Source organism: Notolepis coatsorum (assembly GCF_963971535.1).
Source record: "Notolepis coatsorum genome assembly, chromosome: 3".
In the NCBI taxonomy this organism is placed as follows: domain Eukaryota; kingdom Metazoa; phylum Chordata; class Actinopteri; order Aulopiformes; family Paralepididae; genus Notolepis; species Notolepis coatsorum.
In genome coordinates this window covers 25,555,604-25,575,225 of record NC_140167.1, presented here as the reverse complement: position 1 = coordinate 25,575,225, position 19,622 = coordinate 25,555,604, and the positions used below count along the sequence as shown (strand labels likewise).

The 19,622-nt window shown below is 42.9% G+C and overlaps 1 protein-coding gene across 1 annotated transcript; it reads right to left on the bottom strand.

The window, feature by feature from the left end:
- Window positions 1–9,361: 9,361 nt before the first annotated feature.
- Window positions 9,362–19,622, bottom strand: cimip5 (ciliary microtubule inner protein 5; the record flags this gene model as incomplete). The annotated part of the gene is made up of 3 exons (XM_084309943.1): window positions 9,362–9,911; window positions 10,587–10,626; window positions 19,396–19,622. The coding sequence occupies 3 exons, from the start codon at window positions 19,620–19,622 to the stop codon at window positions 9,711–9,713; spliced, it is 468 nt and encodes a 155-aa protein (XP_084166069.1). The 3' UTR covers window positions 9,362–9,710.

Genomic DNA, 19,622 nt, shown 5'->3' with positions numbered 1-19,622 from the left:
TATTTCACTATAATATTTATAAAAAAAAAAAAAAAAAAAAAAAAAATATAGTTTTCATTTTTTTTTTAATGCTGCCCCCTGTGCCTATGCAAATGCCCCCGCGTGCCTATGCAGGCACGCGTGCCTAGGGTTGCCTACCCCTGGTATAGAGTATACTCTCTACCCATCCCAGCGCCCACACCATAGCCAGTGCCTCTGAGGGGAATACTGATGCCCCTTCTGACAGCTGTCCGCCTCGAGTGATCTGCAGTTCGGGGGATGAGCATTGTAGATCCTGCCCTTTTGCTCTTGGGGTCGATGGAACCATCAGCGACAATCTGCAAGTGATCAGCCCAATTCACCCGTAACTTTTCTCTCTCCACTATCCTCAGCGTTTCCACTATCCTCCTCATTATCATTAGATTATATTCAATGTATATTGTCATTATACAGCACAGTACAGTGAAAAGAAGTTTGGCATCCAACCAAAGTGCAAATGTAACAGTAAAATGCAATAGTAGCGGAGAACAGGGTTTGTTGTCATATTCATTATATTTCGCCACCAAAATGCGCTGTCTCCCATATTTTGGTATGGACATTTCCAGAATTGGGATCAGAGCTCACCTACATAGTCTTCTTTGGAGTAAGACAGCGGAACTTGAGGTGAGAGGACTTTTAGTGTTTTTCATGTGAAATTGTAAATATTCAGCTCCTCAGTATTTTTCTTCTAGGCTTTTACACAATGGGTTTATATTATAATGAAACAATTATTACCCTTAAACAGTGTGAAGGGAAAGCTATAGTTTAGATTGTTGTTGGTTAACTAACTAGTTTTTAGATGGTTGTTAGCCTTGATACTAACAAGACATTCCAGTTGGGGTTGGTCATCACATTCTCTTTGGGGTTGGTTGTCACATGTGACAAGCACATGCCAGTGCTTTTAATGAGCACAACGTGGGCCATTTCTTCACCAACTTGGAGGAGGTGATGGATGAGCTGAGGACAGACCGAGCAGAGCCCAATGCACTCCAGCCCACCTACCAAGCCTATCCAGCCTAGACCACCTAAAGTACCAAGCCTATACATCCCAGTCTAGACCACATACCAAGCCTATACATCCCAGCTTAGACCACCTGCCAAGCCTATAGTACACCCCAGTGCACTCCAACCCAGCTGGAAAAGGCAGCTAGCAAGAAGAAGAAACAGAAAATGAAGATGAAGATGATTGTTTTTGTTTGGTTTGTATTAGGGATGTCCGATATTATCGACTATCGGCCAATATCGGCATTAAAATCTGATATCGGAAAATATCGGTATCGGTTTTCAAATTTAATTTTATAATTTTTTTTTACATTTCTATAACCTTTATTTACCCAGGCAAGCAAGTAAGAACACATTCAAATTTTATTTATTGCGTGTTAATTCCACAACAAGAGATATGTAATGTTAATTACCTGAAATTATTCCATTTTGGGGGGGGGGGAAACCCTGCATATATCGGTATCGGTTGATATCGGTATCGGAAATTAAGAGTTGGACAATATCGGTATATCGGTATCGGTAAAAAAGCCAATATCGAGCATCCCTAGTTTGTATGGAAACTTTCTCCCACAGCCATTCAGGGGAGGTATGGGAGAAGTGTTGGATGTGCAACCAGTGGGCACATAAGTTCTGCTTAGTTGGAGTGCCCAGACCCTACATTTGCCATCACTGTAACTCAGATAGTGAATGAGTATAGCCTAGTTGTGTATAGGCTATTATTGTTAGGCCTATTTATTTTGTTATATAGGATGGCCTAAAGATGTGTTTCCAGTTTATGTTCATGTTAAGATGCATTAAGATATGTAGGCTATTTGTAAACTTGTGGAATGTCGCATTTGATTTGTTATAATTGTTTTTAGTGCATCCTCTCTGAGCACAGCCAAGGGGGCGTGGCCTTGTGTTCATTGTTTGTTTAACATTTATTTACCCAGGGTAGGTTCGCTGAGCACAGATGCTCTTTTCAGCTACGCCCTGCTTCACATTCACACAGTTCCATTCATACCTGGGAGCTGCCCAGTACAACCACAGTCTGACACCGTTGGCCACTGAGCAACTCCACTGGAGCAGTTGGGGGTTAAGTGCCTTGCTCAAGGGCACTTCAGCGGCAGATGAAAGGAGATTGTAGCATAATACATGTTTCCAAATGTAAACAAATTCATATGCCCAATATGATTGATTGCTATGGGAGGTTAACATTGGCTAACTGTGCAGGTGATAAATTGTCACAGTTGCTGTGCTGCTAGGATCCTGATGAGAGTGCGGAAATATGATCACATCACACCCATACTCCATTCCCTACACTGGCTCCCTGTCTCCTCCAGGATTGAATACAAGGTCTCCCTCCTCACCCATCAGTGCATCCACAGCAACACCCCCTCCTATCTAAAAGAGCTCATCGCTCCCCCGACCTCCACCCGCTCCCTCCGCTCTGGACACTCAAACAATCAGGGCTGGTGGTCTATCGCCCTGCTCTAAGACAAACTCTAACCTTAACCAACTTCGAAAGAGTCGCCAAGCTTAATCAGTGATAGAACTAGACGTTACGCGATGCTGCTCCTCGGCTGTGGAATGCCCTCCCCGACCATCTGAGAGCACCACAGTCCGTTGAAGTTTTTAAAAGGGCCTAAAAACATTTCTTTTTAACAAGGCATTTACCTGAATTATTCTTTTACTTTAAATTTTACTTCTATTATTTTTATTCATTTAACTTTTTATCTTTATCTCCTGTAGCACTTTGAGATTTTCACAAATATAAAGTGCGGTACAAATTGAATTTATTATTATTATTATTATTATTATTATTATTATTATTATGTTTCTGAACCACTAAAATGTACTGAATTCTAGCAAATTGGTTTCATTATTTGCATGTGGGTTAGCTAGCTGATATCCTTTACAACTACTGACAACTGACAGAGGGGGCAATCAGGGTAGCCTGTGTGTATTATGCAATATTTCAGAAGAAGCAGATTGGATATCTGAAATGGCTTAATTTAGTTTATATCCAGGGGGATAGAGATCAAAATGGCTTTAGTCATCATTTTCACAACAACATTTAACATTTGGGGTCATTTTATGTCAACACCTTCTGTTTGAAAAAAGAGATTTTCATTGTACTGAACAAAATGTTGTTGTCTTGTTCTCTCTACTTCCTCTCCACCCCCAGCTCTCCTCTCACAGCTGTTTTCCTGGGTGAACCTGCTCAAGCCCATACATGTTTTGCCACACAATGTAAAGTAAGTAAATAAGTATGTTTTTATTCATATAGCACCGTTTCCAACGATGTTGCAAAGTGCTTCGCATGACAGAAATAACACAAAGTACATCACATAACACAATAATTAAAACAAGGTGCAACACATCACATAAGAATATTAAAAAAAGCACAAAACAGGGAAGGCAAGTTGGTAGAGATGTGTTTTGAGTAGTTTTATTTTTTAAAGCCGTTTAGATTCTGCTGATCTAACAGAGAGTGAGAGGGAGTTCCAGAGGGATGGGGCCCCAACGGCAAAAGAGCAATCACCTTTTAATTTACGGAGGGAGTGGGGTATAGATACTGTAGGGAGTGTAGGATACCTTGGTTGGAGGATTTGAGAGGCCTATAGATAGGAGACCTTGGTTGGAGGATCTGAATGGCCTAAATCTATTTTTTGTCCTCACTTTTTCCCCGTATTTTTCTCCCATCCCAATTTAGTCGTTATGCCAATTCCCTCCCTGGTCGTTGCACGCATTTCCCCCCCACTGTCGGCCTAGGGAGGGTGAAGACTATCACATGTCTCCTCCGATACATGTGGAGTCAGCCAGCCGCTTCTTTTCACCTGACAGCGAGGACTCTCACTGGGGAAATGTAACGCGTGGGAGGCGCCCCGACCGACCAGTAGGAGTCGCTGTTGTACAACGACCAGGACACATACCCCACCGGCTTCCCACCCGCTAACACTGCCAATTGTGTTAGTAGGGACGACTGACCAAGCCGGAGGTACCGCTGACAGCTGGATTCGATCCCAGAGTCTCTGCGGTGGTAGGCAAGTGCTTAGTCTACTGCGCTACCCAGCCGCCCATGTAGGGCCATTTTGAAGTCAATCCTATACCTTACGGTGAGCCAGTGAAGGGATGTGAGGATGGGTGTGATGCGGGATCTACGGCTGGTTCCAGTGAGCAGCCTGGCTGCTGTGTTTTGCACGAGTTGTAGGCGGGACATGGCTGATTCGCTGAGACAGGAGAAGAGAGCATTACAGTAATCTGAGTGAGAAAATATCGGTGTGTTGATAAGTGTTTCACAATCTCTGATTGAAAGCATAGGTTTGATTTAGGCAATGTTCCGGAGTTGGAAGAAGCAGGTTTGTACTAGTTTTGTAAGGTTTGGTTCTTTCCCCACCACAGGCTTCTTGAAGTACTGTGATGATTGGTCTGCTGCTCACCCACTCGCTCTGTTCCTTTAAGCCTACTCGCTCTGTTTCCAATTGTTTTCTGTTAATCATTGCATTTCCCCATTTCACACGCTTCTTCCCAGAGACGTCGTTGATTGGTTCTCCCCCGTCCACACGCTTATCAATCACATCCCTCAGCTGTCACTGCTTGTCAATTAAGCATTCCCGTATTATTTATACCCCGTTTCCCCATTCAAGTTTTGTTGGGATCGTTTTGATATTTCAGTTGCATTCGCCGTTCCTGCTGCCTGCTGTTGTTTCCCTGTGCTTTGCCTCCAGGATATTCAAGAAGCATTCCTCTTGGACACCCTTTCCCCGAGGCGACGCGCTCGCTCCATTCTGTTCCAACGCTCTTTACGCACAACGCCTGGGTGAGTTTTTTATGACTGTCTTTGATCAAATTCCGTTTTCGTGTGTTTTCATAACACTGAAGATTTCCAGCTTTTTATCAGACAGTCACTCACCCAGCGTTTAGCCTTTTTTGGATTGTTTCATTGGGATAATATTTTGGCCTAACATCTCCCACTGTGTGTTTACACACCGAAGATATTATCACATTGGAATTGTATTTTGGGACTTCGCTCAGTGTTTATTTTGCACCGAAGATATCTATCACTTGGGATTGTGTTTGGAACGTTACTCACAGTGTGTATTTACACCGAAGATTCAGTCACTTGGATAACTCTGTTTTCGGGTACAAGTCACCTCTCCTGTTCACCTGCTCTGTTCCACCTGCACTCTGAGTTAACTCGCTCCCTCTCTCTCTCTCTCGGTCCCGCAACCACCTCGGAGATTCTGCCGAGAGAGGTCTGCAGAGCGGCTCTGACGTCAGCGTCTGCTTCCCCTGACTACCATCCCGGGAGAGGCTGCAGAGCAGCAACATTCATCCTTGCTTGTATTCCAGTCTTTGTTTGAACTCTTCCCAGTCTGTGCTGTTTATTTAGTCTTAATAAACAAGCCCTTGTTTTTGGCAACTCTGAATCCTACTCTCTTGTGTCGTTGCGTTTGGGGTCGGTGTCAAACCCTAACAAGTTTGATAGTGTGATTAAAGATTAAGATTATGGTCAAGGATTACTCCCAAATTTCTAGCGGAGGATGTAATGTTGATGGATGGAGGACCGATATGAGGTTTTACTTGAGAGATTAATCTGTCCGAACCAATGAGCTCTATTTTGTCTGGATTTAATAGGACGTTTGATGACATCCATTCTTTCACCGCAGACATTAAGGGTGTTAATATTACCTGTGTCATTGGGTTTGACAGACATGTACAGTTGGAGATCGTCAGCATAACAGTGGTGAGAAATACAGTTGAACTGGTTCAATAGATGTTCAAGGGGTAACAGATAAGAGTGAGAAGATGATGGAGCAGAGGAATAAATCCTGCGGAACTCCAAAGAGAATAGAGGCAGTAGAAGATAGCAACTTTGAATGTACTATTAGTCAAATATGATGAGAACCAGTTTAAACATAAAAGCGTCAGCTAAATGACTAAATGTAAAATGTTAAACAGGAGCTAGAAATGCCAACCCACTTACGTATGTAGCCGCTCAATCATGATGGTATGGTCGATAGTGTCGAAAGCAGCAGTTAAGTCAAGTAGGAACAATAATGGAGTGTTCGCCGTGGTCCGCCCGCATGAGGATGTCATCGGTTACGTTTAGAGAGTGCTGTTTCTGTGCTATGTTGGTGACGGAAACCGGATTGGAATTTATTGAAAATGTTGTGATTTTCAATTACCTCCAGGAGCTGCTGGGCAGCAATCTTTTGATGGATTTTGGAGATGAATGGTAGTTTTGAAATGGGTCTGTAATCAATTGGTTGGGTTGGATCTAGGATGTTCTTGTGTTTGACGTACATGGGCCAGACATGGCCATTAATTAAACAGACCAGGGGGGTCTGGCACGGCGTAGTTCCTTGAGCACCTCCTCTTTTTGCATTCATCGTATGGAATGGAAATAAGATAACGTTGGTTCTCAGGTTTTCTGAGAATGGGTTGGACGGTCGGCAGTTTAAAGATATCAGGGACGATCTAGAAGAGAGTGAGAGGTTGATTATAGACAGTAGGCAGGACCTCTTTAAGGAATTTGGGGGGGATTATATCCGACAGACATGGCACATGCACATGTGAGATACAGTATCAATGGGATTGTGTAGAGAAATAGGAGATAATTGAGGTAAAAGAGTTGGACAGTGAGCTGGTAAAACAGGGGAGCCAGCAGCAGTGTTAGAATTACAATGAACGTAGGTGATTTTATCAACGAAAAAAGATAAAATAGGTTTCACAGCTAACTAAAGCTAACTTTGTTCTTCTTAGTCTAATGTGGTCTCTCCCACCTCAACCAGCAGGGCCAGAATTGGGGTTGTGCAGAATGCCCCACAACGCCTTGTCCGGCACTACATTCAGTTTTTTGTAAGAGTAGTCTTAGCTGCACTGGCATAAAGCACCCATAGTCCAAGTCTTACTGAACCATATAGCTCTTGCTGTGAGACATGCTGATTTGATAGAGGAGGCCATTAGATATATTGATTGCTGGCTGGCTCCACTGCTGTTAAGACTGTTGGTGTTGTCTCTCCCCATCATCCATTCAGGGCAATAATCAAGGTAAGCCTAGAATTCCACAATATACTTTACTTACACAATACGGCCGTCATAAAATATGCTTCCACACTCAGGAAACTCCTTATTTTATTGAAAGAACGAGGTGTTCAAGAATCTGGTCTGGTTCAAGAAACATAACCCTTGGAAAAATAACGTTCAATTGGGTTATAGATCTTCCCGATTAACATTTTTAAAATGACTTATTAAACAAAATATCACATAATGTACATCACATATTTATGCTCCAGAAATGACACATTATACATACAACCCCCCCCCCCCCCCCCCCCCCCTAATCCCACCCACTCATCATCACGACATACACAATTAGCCTTGGTTGTCATGAGAGATACACTGCCTCATATACACTGGACTCAGATATTTGGAACAAGACATATCTTAACAAACAGACCAGTTCTGAGACAGGTAAGTATGAAACAAATACATGTTTTTGTCCATGCTTATATTGAGATACAACACCCACATCTCCCCACTGAGTATAACCCCATGTCAGGTGCCTCCAAAAAGGTTATATATTTGCTCCATTTTCTAATATATGCTTCCAATCTCAACGGTTTCTAGGATATCTTTAAAAATGCAGCTACTCTTGTAATCTCTGCAGCCCGTTCTTAGACTGGAGGCACTCCCTCTTAGAAGAATCTGTCTTGCTATCATGATAGTTGTTTGGACCTGACTATTAATGTGCTTGTCTCCTTCTGTTAAGACTGATCCATCACCTAAATCAAATAAAATAGGTTATAGATCTTCAAGAAATCAGTTTTAGATAGGCATTGACTTTGCGTTGGTATGATGAGCAATGTGCTCGGAATATCTTTTAATATCCACATTTTGAACCAAAATAATAAAGAACACTGGAATTTGACAGTAAAAAACTCCCATACTTATCCACTTTTTTCATGATTATACATTTGTTCATGATTATCCTGTCTTATTACATGGCATTTTCACATTCGCCGAAATGCTTGATTGTGATTGGTCAATAGCGCTCGTCAGAGGTCCGTTATTACTCGATAACGGACCTCTGCCGAGCAATAATGACCACTGTGCGCAGCTGTTCGCAATCAAGCCCACTGACACACACTACATCTAAGCAGGGAGCAATCAAGCATTTAGATCGCAGTCATGAAAGCTGCTCAACATATGCACAGCTGTCATCAGTGCAATCAGACCACAGACCTGCCGGCTGCGAGCGACAGAACAGAACTGCGTCTGCATTTGATCTCGTCTTGTCGATGGTGTAAAATGAATTAGGTATATTGTTATTAAGTTAGCCATGTAATAAGCGGGATAATGTATAGCCTATACTCGGTCAATGTCGCAAAATAATTGACCTTCACTACATTTAAAACACCTCGTCGAGGCGCCTCTGTATTTTAAACTCTGTGTCGGTCAATTATTTTGCGACAATGACCTCGTAGGCTCGTAGCTATACATTATCCCTTACCTATATAATGCGACTATGGCAAAGATGTATACAGGGTGGGATTGGGACCCAGCACAGACTCTGGCATAGTGTGATATTATTATTGATGGAGTGTACATACTGTATGTCTCATCTGTCAGTGTGTTATTATTATTGATAGAGTAACATACTGTATGTCTCACCTGTCCGACTGACCAGACCCTCACCTTTATCTTTTGTATTCATATTGTATCTTGTTCTTTACCTCTACTCTGATATTGCTGCTATGACGCCTGCATTTTCCCACAGGGATTAATAAAGGAACATCTCATCTTATCTTAACTTAGTAAGTGACAGGGCAAAAGGGTAGGGGGCTTGAGTCAACATTTGGACCCTATCTCTACCTGAATCAACCCCATAAATGGGCCTTTTGATAGCGTTTTGTATTTAGATGGACACCATTGGAGAGCCCTAAAGACTGATATGGCTCACTGATGCATTTCTTGTCTCTTTATTAGCCGCGGCCATACAGTTGTTCCATTGGTGGCTCTGAACTGGCTGTTGTGCTTCGACTACTTTGTTTATGGTTGCCGGTAGTGTTAAAATAACATGTGCTACAAACTTTTCTGATTTGACAGTTCATGTCTGCCCATGTCTGTGCGTGGGGTGTGAGGTCACCGGCTAGCTTGTATCAGCTGGGTCATCCCTATGTTCCCCGTGTCCTATGTTCCCCCTCCCGAAAAAAAAAGGTCCTACTGTATGTTCCCCTTGTTCATCCTACTGTTTAATTACAGATGAGTTGGTTGCAATTAATGCCTATATTTTGGATTGATTATTGACAGATACCTCTGTTGTATTTCTTTGATTTCATTTGAGAAAAATACAGAATATAAATATATTATATAAACATACACAGTATATAAATATTGAATAATATATATATATATGTCTAATTGAAAATATGTTTTCTGTATGAATGATCATTTACTATATTATATATTTAGCCTAGATATTGCTGCCACACCCTCACCCCAATACAAGTTTAACATTAGTTTATGGAAAACCACGGAACAACTGTGTATATGAACATTGCTAGACGTTTTTTAGACCATTTCACTCTTTGGGGCTTTTGATAGTGTCCGTCCGAATAATAAAAAGACACCATCTCCTATCGAGGCTAAATAATAATATTGGCTTTATTCCCGAGCACGCGGCCGACCACGAGGAGAGGACTCTACCACGGCAACATCTCCGCGTCTTGCTTCTTGCACCTGTGATGCGTGCCCGTCCACAGCAGCAGCCTGTCCAGCCTGATCAGCTCCACGCCCAGAGGTGTGGCCACTCTGCTGCCCACCGTGTGGTTGGTGGTGTTGGGCGGGCGCTCAGAGGAGACGGGCACGTGGTCGGGTAAAGACCTCTGTGGCTTCGGCTGGCCCTGCGAGCACATGTGGTCGAGTCAAGTCAAGTCAAGTCAAGTAATTTATTTATAGAGCACATTTAAAAGCTCGAGAGCCAACCAAAGTGCTGTACAGTACAGTCAAAGCATAAAATCAATGTCCTATAAAATACACAAATACAAAAAGGCACAACAGGACAGGACAGTACATTAAAAAAATAGGACAAGCGGAAAGGGGAGCACAAAGTACAGTATAGCACACCAGGGACAGAAGAGCACAAGAAGAGATACAAGAGGGAGGGGGCAGGATAAAATTGCATGGGAGTGTGTGGGTTAGGGTGTGGGAGAATCAGGATTAATCGAAGGCTAGGGAATAAAAGTGGGTTTTTAAACGGGCCTTAAATGTCTCAAGCGTAGGGGCAGATCGAATCTCCAGGGGAAGCTGGTTCCATAGTTTGGGGGCTACGGCTTTGGGGGCTACGGCCTTGAAGGAGCGATCGCCTCTCTTTTTTAGTCTGGTGCGGGGGGGGGGACCAGCCGAGCCTGGTTGGAGGAGTCAGGATTAGCTTCCTTGGCAACGCCGGTAAAAGGTAAGAAACGCACACCATAAGTAGCTACATTATTTGGGGCGTCTTATCGCCATGCTCTTGGAAATGGATTAGGTTGTTTGCGGTTAAATCTGAATTTTAGGCTACCGTGTGTTTATCCTCTTACCAGTTGATCGTAGTCCTTGAGAAAACTCCAATTCTTCTCCCTGTGGAAAACAATGTCAAATAATAATATAGTAGGGCTTCATAGGCCAACATGCAAATGTAGGCAAATACAGTAACGTTAATGTCTGAAATAACTAGGAATGTGTAACTAGGAATTACTGTACTATTAATAACCACAGCTTTGACATAGCCTACGTGAGTATTTCCCTTTACCCCGCTGAATTACAAAGACAATAGTCTGCTTGTTACTCCACTACAGTGTATTTGACCCTACTTGGTAGGGTCATTCAATTCAATTCAAGTTCCAGATTTTCCATTCTGTCATGACCCCGGGTCATATGTTATGGGTTTCACGATTGTGATGATAAGCTAATTCTGTTGTGATGTCAGATACAATTAGAATCAGCACAGGACACAAACTATATTTGGGGTTCTTTAATATTGACTCTAGAAAGTATGAGCGCAGCATTCATTATTTGAGAACGTCTTGAATTTTATTCTTGGGAAATCTGGTACTCATCTGATCAACTCACTATCCTACGGGACTCAGGAGGTACTCCTCCCAGCAGCGTGTTGATGTGTCCTGGAGCAAGACACTTAACCTCTAACTGCTCCCGATGAGCAGGTTGGCACCTTGCATGGTCGCCTCTGCCGTCGGTGTGTGAAGGAATGGGTGAATGTGAGGTACAAGTTGTAAAGTGCTTTGGATAAAAGTGCTATATAAAATGTCCAACTATCCGTTATGAGCTACTGACAAAGGTAGGTGACAATCAAAAAAATACTAAAATAGCTAATGTTAAACAAAGGTGCAGACCAGGCACACCTCACAGTGAGTATTGGCTAGGGATGGGTACCTTTCACATTTGAACCGATACCGGTACCGGTACCTGTGAATCGATACCGGTACCCAACGGTACCTTTTTTCGGTACTTTAGTCTCAAGAAATGTAATTTACCTACCTCAGTCGCAAAAAAAAAAAATCCAAACTTCAAATAACTACAATTTCGACAGTTTTCGGCTTGTCATTGCTCCGACTGCTTTGTTGTTGAATCAAGTCAAATCCTAGGTAAGCATATATTGTGCGTGTGAACGTTGACACGAAAAGAAAAAAGCAAAAAAAAAAAAAAAAAAAAAAAAAAAAAAAAAAAATCCGGTTTCTCACTTGATTCGATACTCGGTAGTACCGACGTGTTTCGGTTCGGTGCCTCAAAAGTACCGAATTCGGTACCCATCCCTAGTATTGGCCCTTGATACTCAGATCTCCAAAGCCTCTGACTGCACAGTACATTTCGCAGAGTAAATTTTACTCAAACTGAGTAAAATTGTACTCAGTTTGAGTAGAATTTACTCTGTGAAATTTACAGTGTGGTAACACCACAGCACATGTCTGCACAACCCATTTAAAATCAGCTTGCGCACCCACGCTGGGATTGTAGCTTCTCTCCACAATAGTTGGTTCTCTACTCCCTTGTTTATGTCGCGCAATTACCCAGTGGTCTCCCATTGCTGGATCTTGAGACTTATTTGATCTGCAACGTAGTCTGAAAGTTTGATCTGAATTTTGTTTGACGGTACAGGGGCCCAAACCTCAGTCAACTAGACAGCCCACAAGCCTTAACCTCAGTCAACTAGACAGCCCACAAGCCTTAACCTCAGTCAACTAGACAGCCCACACGCCTTAACCTCAGTCAACTAGACAGCCCACAAGCCTTAACCTCAGTCAACTAGACAGCCCACAAGCCTTAACCTCAGTCAACTAGACAGCCCACAAGCCCAAACCTATATACTATTTTTGAAGAGAGTCTGTAGTGATCTTATCCACAATTTAATTTCCCCCAACCCCTGAATGCACTGGGACCCACAAGAACACATTTCTCAGTTTTGTATAAGCATACCAGAGTTTCATTAACAAGCCCATTTCCCTTTTCCCTCCCTTCAGTAAACTCCCAATTTTCTTTGAGAAGACCCTTAGAGACTCCGTTTAGCCTCATCCAATCATGTAATCCTAACTTTCTTTGAGAAGACACTGAGAGACTCCGTTTAGCCTCATCCAATAATGTAATCCTAACTTCCTTTGCCTTTCTTCTGTGTTGTTCTAAAAGCAGCAGATTCTTAAGACCCTTGCTTAAATGGAATCTAGTTCATCTAATACAGACTTTGCAGAAGATCCACAAATAAAACAAACACGGATCTGATCATTGCTTGATATATCATGAGCCGTCTCCCTCTCTGCTCCCCAATCACACCCTGACTCTCTCTCTGCTCCCCAATCACCCTGACTCTCTCTGCTCCCCAATCACACTGACTCCCTCTCTGCTCCCCAATCACACCCTGACTCTCTCTCTGCTCCCCAATCACCCTGACTCTCTCTGCTCCCCAATCACACTGACTCCCTCTCTGCTCCCCAATCACACTGACTCTCTCTCTGCTCCCCAATCACACCCACTCCCTCTGCTCCCCAATCACACCCTAACTCTCCCTCTCTGCTCCCCAATCACACTCTGACTCTCTCTCTGCTCCCCAATCACACTGACTCTCTCTCTGCTCCCCAATCACACTCTGACTCTCTCTCTGCTCCCCAATCACACTCTGACTCTCTCTCTGCTCCCCAATCACTCTGACTCTCTCTCTGCTCCCCAATCACTCTGACTCTCTCTCTGCTCCCCAATCACACTGACTCTCTCTCTCTGCTCCCCAATCACACTCTGACTCTCTCTCTGCTCCCCAATCACTCTGTCTCTCTCTCTGCTCCCCAATCACTCTGACTCTCTCTGCTCCCCAATCACACTGACTCTCTCTCTGCTCCCCAATCACTCTGACTCTCTCTCTGCTCCCCAATCACACTGACTCTCTCTCTCTGCTCCCCAATCACACTCTGACTCTCTCTCTCTGCTCCCCAATCACTCTGACTCTCTCTCTGCTCCCCAATCACACTGACTCTCTCTCTCTCTGCTCCCCAATCACACTGACTCTCTCTCTGCTCCCCAATCACACTCTGACTCTCTCTCTGCTCCCCAATCACTCTGACTCTCTCTGCTCCCCAATCACTCTGACTCTCTCTCTGCTCCCCAATCACACTGACTCTCTCTCTCTGCTCCCCAATCACACTGACTCTCTCTCTCTGCTCCCCAATCACACTCTGACTCTCTCTGATCCCCAATCACATCCAGCCAGACTCCTCTCTGCTCCCCAATCACATCCAGCCAGACTCCTCTCTGCTCCCCAATCACATCCAGCCAGACTCCTCTCTGCTCCCCAATCACATCCAGCCAGACTATGTAGAACATTTAACACTTTTTCAATATGGACTTTCCAGGTAGGTTTTCCATCGAACCAAACTCCAAGGAATGTAAATGAGTTGCCTCCCTCCAGCGGAGCCCCAGCCACAGACAGCGCTATAGCAGCAATACTTTTCTTTGATCCAAAGAAGTATGTGTGTGACCCACTTATTTGTCCACTCTTCAACTTGATTTAACTGTTTCTGAATGTTCTTAAATGAGAACTCATTGTTTCTTCCTCTCCCCCAGAGGGCACAATCATATGCGAAAAGGAACAAACCAAAACCCTTGCCCTACATTTAGAAAAATACAATTTATCATAATACTGAATAAGACTGGACTAATAACTGCTCCTTGAGGAGTAGTACCGTTTTCTATGTTCACGGTTTCAGAGCGTGATCCTCCAACTCTCACTTGAATTGTTCTTTCTTTAAGAAGAAAGTCCTTAATCCAGTTAAACATTCTCCCCTTTACTTCTGCACTCTGTGGTTTAATTAATAACCCCTGATTCACAATCCCAACGAGCCTTCTCAATATGCAAAAAACACACTAGCTACAGCCTCCATGTGTCCTGTCCTGAAACCATTCTGGTATTCTACTAACAAAAACCTCTAGTTTCTAGAAAATAAACAAGACTATTGGTTACTATAAGTTCCATACTTTTCAGTGGTGGAGAGTAACTAAGTATTTTTACTCAAGTACTGTACTCGAGTAACATTTCGAGCTACCAGTACTTTATGTGAGTATTTTCATTTTAGGGAACTTTATACTTTTACTCCACTACATTTATCTGAAGCCATCAGTTACTGGTTACTTCGAAGACAATTATTTAGCAGAACTGGACCATGTACCACTTTAACATAACATTTTAAATCAGAGCAGCATAACATTTAGAGGTCAATGGATTGAGGTTTGAATGCTCCCAAGCACTGGAATACACAAACGTCACATATAATGCATACTTTTACTTTAGATACGTACATGCAATAGCAAATACTAGGTCATCTACTTTTACTTAAGTAGACTTTTACTTTGACCAGAGTACTCATTTATCTGGGTATTTCTAACTTAAGTAAAGGAACTGTGTACTTCTTCCACCACTGACAGTTTTACACAGTAGATGTCAGAGCTACAGGACGATATGAATCTGGGCTCGATGCATTTCTCCCTGGCTTCAGAATTGGGAGTCACCGTGGCATGTTTCCACTCCGCCGGGCCGACCACCCCGTCTCCCACACCGTGTTGAATAAAGCCAACATCTCATCCGACACCATATCACTTAAAAATGTCGGCTCAGTCAGAACCCAATCCATCTCCACCAGGAGCGGTGGCCTGAGTCGCGTGTTTCGGTTATTTGCGTGAAAAGAACACATTTATCGGATCGCGCTTCTCTTCGCTATACATAACAATCAAGCGTCCATTGTTCTTTCCTCTCAAACACCTCACCTCTCTCCTCCTCGAGCCTTCTGCTTCCCGGCACGGTGGAGCTATGAACAGCTTGAAACACTTTTACGCACATACTTGCTTTCTCTCTATTGCTTACAGCCTCAAACACTCCATCATTCAGGACTGGCATTCCAGACCCAACACATCAACCTGACATGCCGTGTACTCTCGATCATAACAGTTTAAGAGGAGAATCAGGCCCTCTTGTACTGCAATACTTCCTCCGGTGCTTTATTTTGGCTTCCCTGATAACCTTCCTTGCACCTGCTCTCAACCTTTTCTACTCTATTTTCTACATTTTCGATAGGCTGTGTTTTTTTTACTCTGCAACCTTATTCCACCAAGGGACAAATAAGCTGTCAATCGTTGAGCAACACCGTTTACTTCTCCCACTGCAGCTTCTTTCTCCTCCTCAAACGTTTCCCTCCAAGCATGCACGGGCAAAATCCAATACTTTCTTCAATTAAAGTTCTAGCAAACCTAATCAGTGTAGGGAAATGATCTGTACAAATAGTGTTATATCCAATGAATCCCACAACCCTAGCCAATCCTGCTGAGGAAATAGTTACTCCATTCTCCATAATTTCATCCAGCTACCACATGGATAATGGCTTGCATGGATTGTATAAATTACTTTTACCTTGTGAACTCCATATCTCAGCTACAGTATAACTAACACACTCAGGATCTGAACACATATGGATCTGGAATGGATTGGATGACAAAATTAAACTGAGCAAAAACGTCATATAGTTCAAAATGAATTACAAAAGAGCGACTTTAGAAAGGTACAGTAAAGAGGAGGGATGTTGTAACTCTTATTAATATAAAATAGTGATTCTAGAAATGTACAGTAAAGAAGAGGGAGGTTGTAACTCTCAACAGTCCTATTGATTGTAAAATAACTATTATGTATTAACAGTCATTATTATATTAACTTGATCGATGGACAAGTGATTCTGTTTGAAGATGATTCTGTTGGAAGAAACATGAACACTGTTTGGAAAAATTGTTAAGGGTATATTGCAATAAGTGGTATAGGACCTGATAAGCATATTGCTTCTTCCTATTCATTTTCGGACAAAAGATTGTTTTGTTTATTATTTTATCTAACTTAATCAATTTCTTTTCACAGCAAATTATCTTTGTATTTTTTAGTATATTGTTATTTCTATTCATATATCAACTACTGTGTACTGTATTCCTGATTTGATGGGACATTCCACCATACCTCACTTGGAATCTCTTCACCTCCCGTCACTCCCCCTCCCTGGATATTGTCCTTTATCTTTGTCTCAGATAAATCGGCACAAACACCATATAACCCGCATGGCTCTCTCTCTCCCACCTTCTAATTTCTTCCGTACCATCCTCCCCGTCTTCAAAGCTTTCTTTTGCCGAATTTCACAATTATGTATAATATTTCTATAGGCCAATCAATGGCAATGTGGAAATCCAATAGCTATCGAATCGATCTGTAAAAAAAAATTATAATCTAAATGAATGTGTGTAGCTATTTAAAGAGTAATTTTTTTTGTATCCACTTTTTCTCCCATTTTCTATATTTTCTCCCATCCCAATTTCGTATCATCCAATTAAACCCTCCCCTGTCACGAACGCTGTTTCTTGCCTCCCACAAGCCGGCTGCAATGTGGACTAAGTCATACATAGCACAAGTCCCCTCCGGTACTTGAGGTAACAGCAGTCGCATCTTTTCACCTGCGCAGCTCGATCTCTCAGTGGCGAGGAGTAACGCGTGGGAGGCTTACGATGCCCCCAACACTTCCTGATTCTACTGCGCAGGCGCACCAACCGACCTGTAGGAGTCGCTGTCCACAACGCCCGATCCCCACCCATCAGTTTCCCACCCCATAATACGGCCAATGTGTATTAGTATGAACGACCAGCTAAACTGAAAGCAATGTGGAGCGCTGGGCTCGAACAGGCGAGCCCAGCGTCTCCGCATTCGTGGCGAGCGCCTTGCCCACTACGCCACATAGCCGCCCCTATTTAAAGAGTAATTTAGCTTATTTTTAACCTGAATCGTATCGTTCTGTTGTGAGGAGGACATGTGGTAATTGTATTAAATTCAAATGTCATCGTACAGCACAAGTACAGTCAACCGAAAATAAGTTGGCATCTCGGCATCTCAAACTCGGCAGAATCTGCACCTGGCGCACTGATAACAAACTATCATTACACCTGGGTAAAACAGAGTCCATTCTCTTTGGATCAAATAACAAACTCAGCAAGGCCAACGGCTTCGCAGTTACAGTGGGTGACAATTTTGTCACAAGGAAAGATGAAATTACCTGGGTTCCATCCTAGAGGCAAATCTTTCCTGTGACAAAATGGCATCCAATGTAATCCAAAAAGTCAACCAACGAACAAGATTCTTGTACAGGATCTCCTCTCTGGTAAACAAGAATACCCTGAAGACTCTGACATGAGCACTCATTCAAGGGTACTACGACTATGCTTGCACCTCATGGTACCAAAGCACCTCAAAGGCGCTAAAAACAAGATTACAAACATCACAAAACAAACTGGTCAGACTACTGCTTGACCTTACTCTTAGAACCCACCTCACCGCTGCCCACTTTGACAAACTAGGATGGCTTAGAGTAGACGACAGAGTACAGCAATTTTCAATGGGCCTGGTCTACAAGATACACTACTGTTTCTTCCCCGTCGAATGTATATATTTTTCTTAAACAGTACTGTATATATGTTGTGTATGTCATAAATGTCATATTGAAAATGGGGGACCCTGATGTAAACAAGACAAACGTCTTTCTCTGGTCTGCATCCCCTTAACAATTATTGAGCCTACTGTATTGTACCCATTCTGCAATCTGTTAAATAAAGTTTTCATTCATTCATTCATTCATTCATTCATTCATTCATTCATTCATTCATTCATTCACCTACAGGCGGCCGCACTAACCAGTTGAGCTGAGCTAAGGGTCAGGCCCGTTAGCACTGACTGCGACCGACTCACAAGTAGTTTACACGATGATAATAATAATAATAATAATAATAATAATAATAATAATAATAATAATAATAATAATAATAATAATAATAATAATAATAATAATAATACATTCGATTTATAATGCACTCTGGAAACCAAGTCTCAGAGTGCTGCAGAGTAAAAACAGACTAAAAACAGACTTTAAAAACATTAGGCAATTAAAGAAACAAGACATAAAGCATAAAAAAGGGATAAAACACACTAGGCATGTATAAAAAGGTTAAAACTATAAGGGAAGGCTTTCGTGAAGAGGTATGTTTTAAGTTCTCTTTTAAAGGAAGCAGTGGTCTGTTCTGTGGTGCTCTGAGGTAGTCAGGGAGGGCATTCCATAGGCGATGAGCAGCCGAGCAGAAGGCCCAGTCGCCCATGGTGCGGAGCTTGGTCCTGGGGGGAAGGAGGCGGTTTGTGTTGGCGGAGCGAAGGTTACAGGTGGAGGGTTCTGGGGTGAGGAGATCTTTGAGGTATAGGGTAGGGGGAGCGTTTCCGTGGATGCATTGGCTGGCTCTGACCAATTGGCTGCCCTAGGCAGGATTTTATCTGTTGCCCCCTTGCATCACAGTTTATTCTGTTCCATACGGTAAAGGGAGAGAAGAAGAAGCAGAAGTTGTTTGTTTGGAGAATTTCTCACTCACCGTCCAAATGAATGAGCCATTGTAAAACACTCATTTCCATGGGATTGTTATAAATGTTGGAACTGTACTATAGATAATACTTCAGTATTTCGAAATAACTAGTAGTATTAGTAAAAAATATATATATAATAATAATAATAATAAAAAAAATAAAAAAAATGTGTTGCCCCCTCTGGGTGGTGGCGCCCTTAGAATTTGCCTATACTGCCTATGCCTAGAAGGGGCCCTGCATTGGTGGGTCAGAAGGGATATTTTGTATTCAGTCCGGGTGGTGAATGATAGGGAAGTGAGTGGAGGATGGGTGTGATGTGGATCATGTGGTCGTACTTACGCACTCTCATGAGTCATCAGGATCCTAGCGGCGCTAATAATTGATGCACTTTATGTTGTAACACGTTTGATTGAACTCATTCTCACCATTCCTTTAGCCCCCTCATCTCCGTCCGCACGTAGTCACGCCACAGTTGGTCCCGTGCGACGGTGTTGCAGTGCGGGGAGTTGTTTCTTCTCGTGTCGCGGCGCGCTTTGTCTGGCGGCTTCTGCAGAGACACCGACTGGCTCATTGGCCTGGTGGTCGCGCTGGTGGGTCGTTCTGGCAACCGGTAGCCTGCTGAAGACACACGCCTTACTTCGTTTAAATCCAT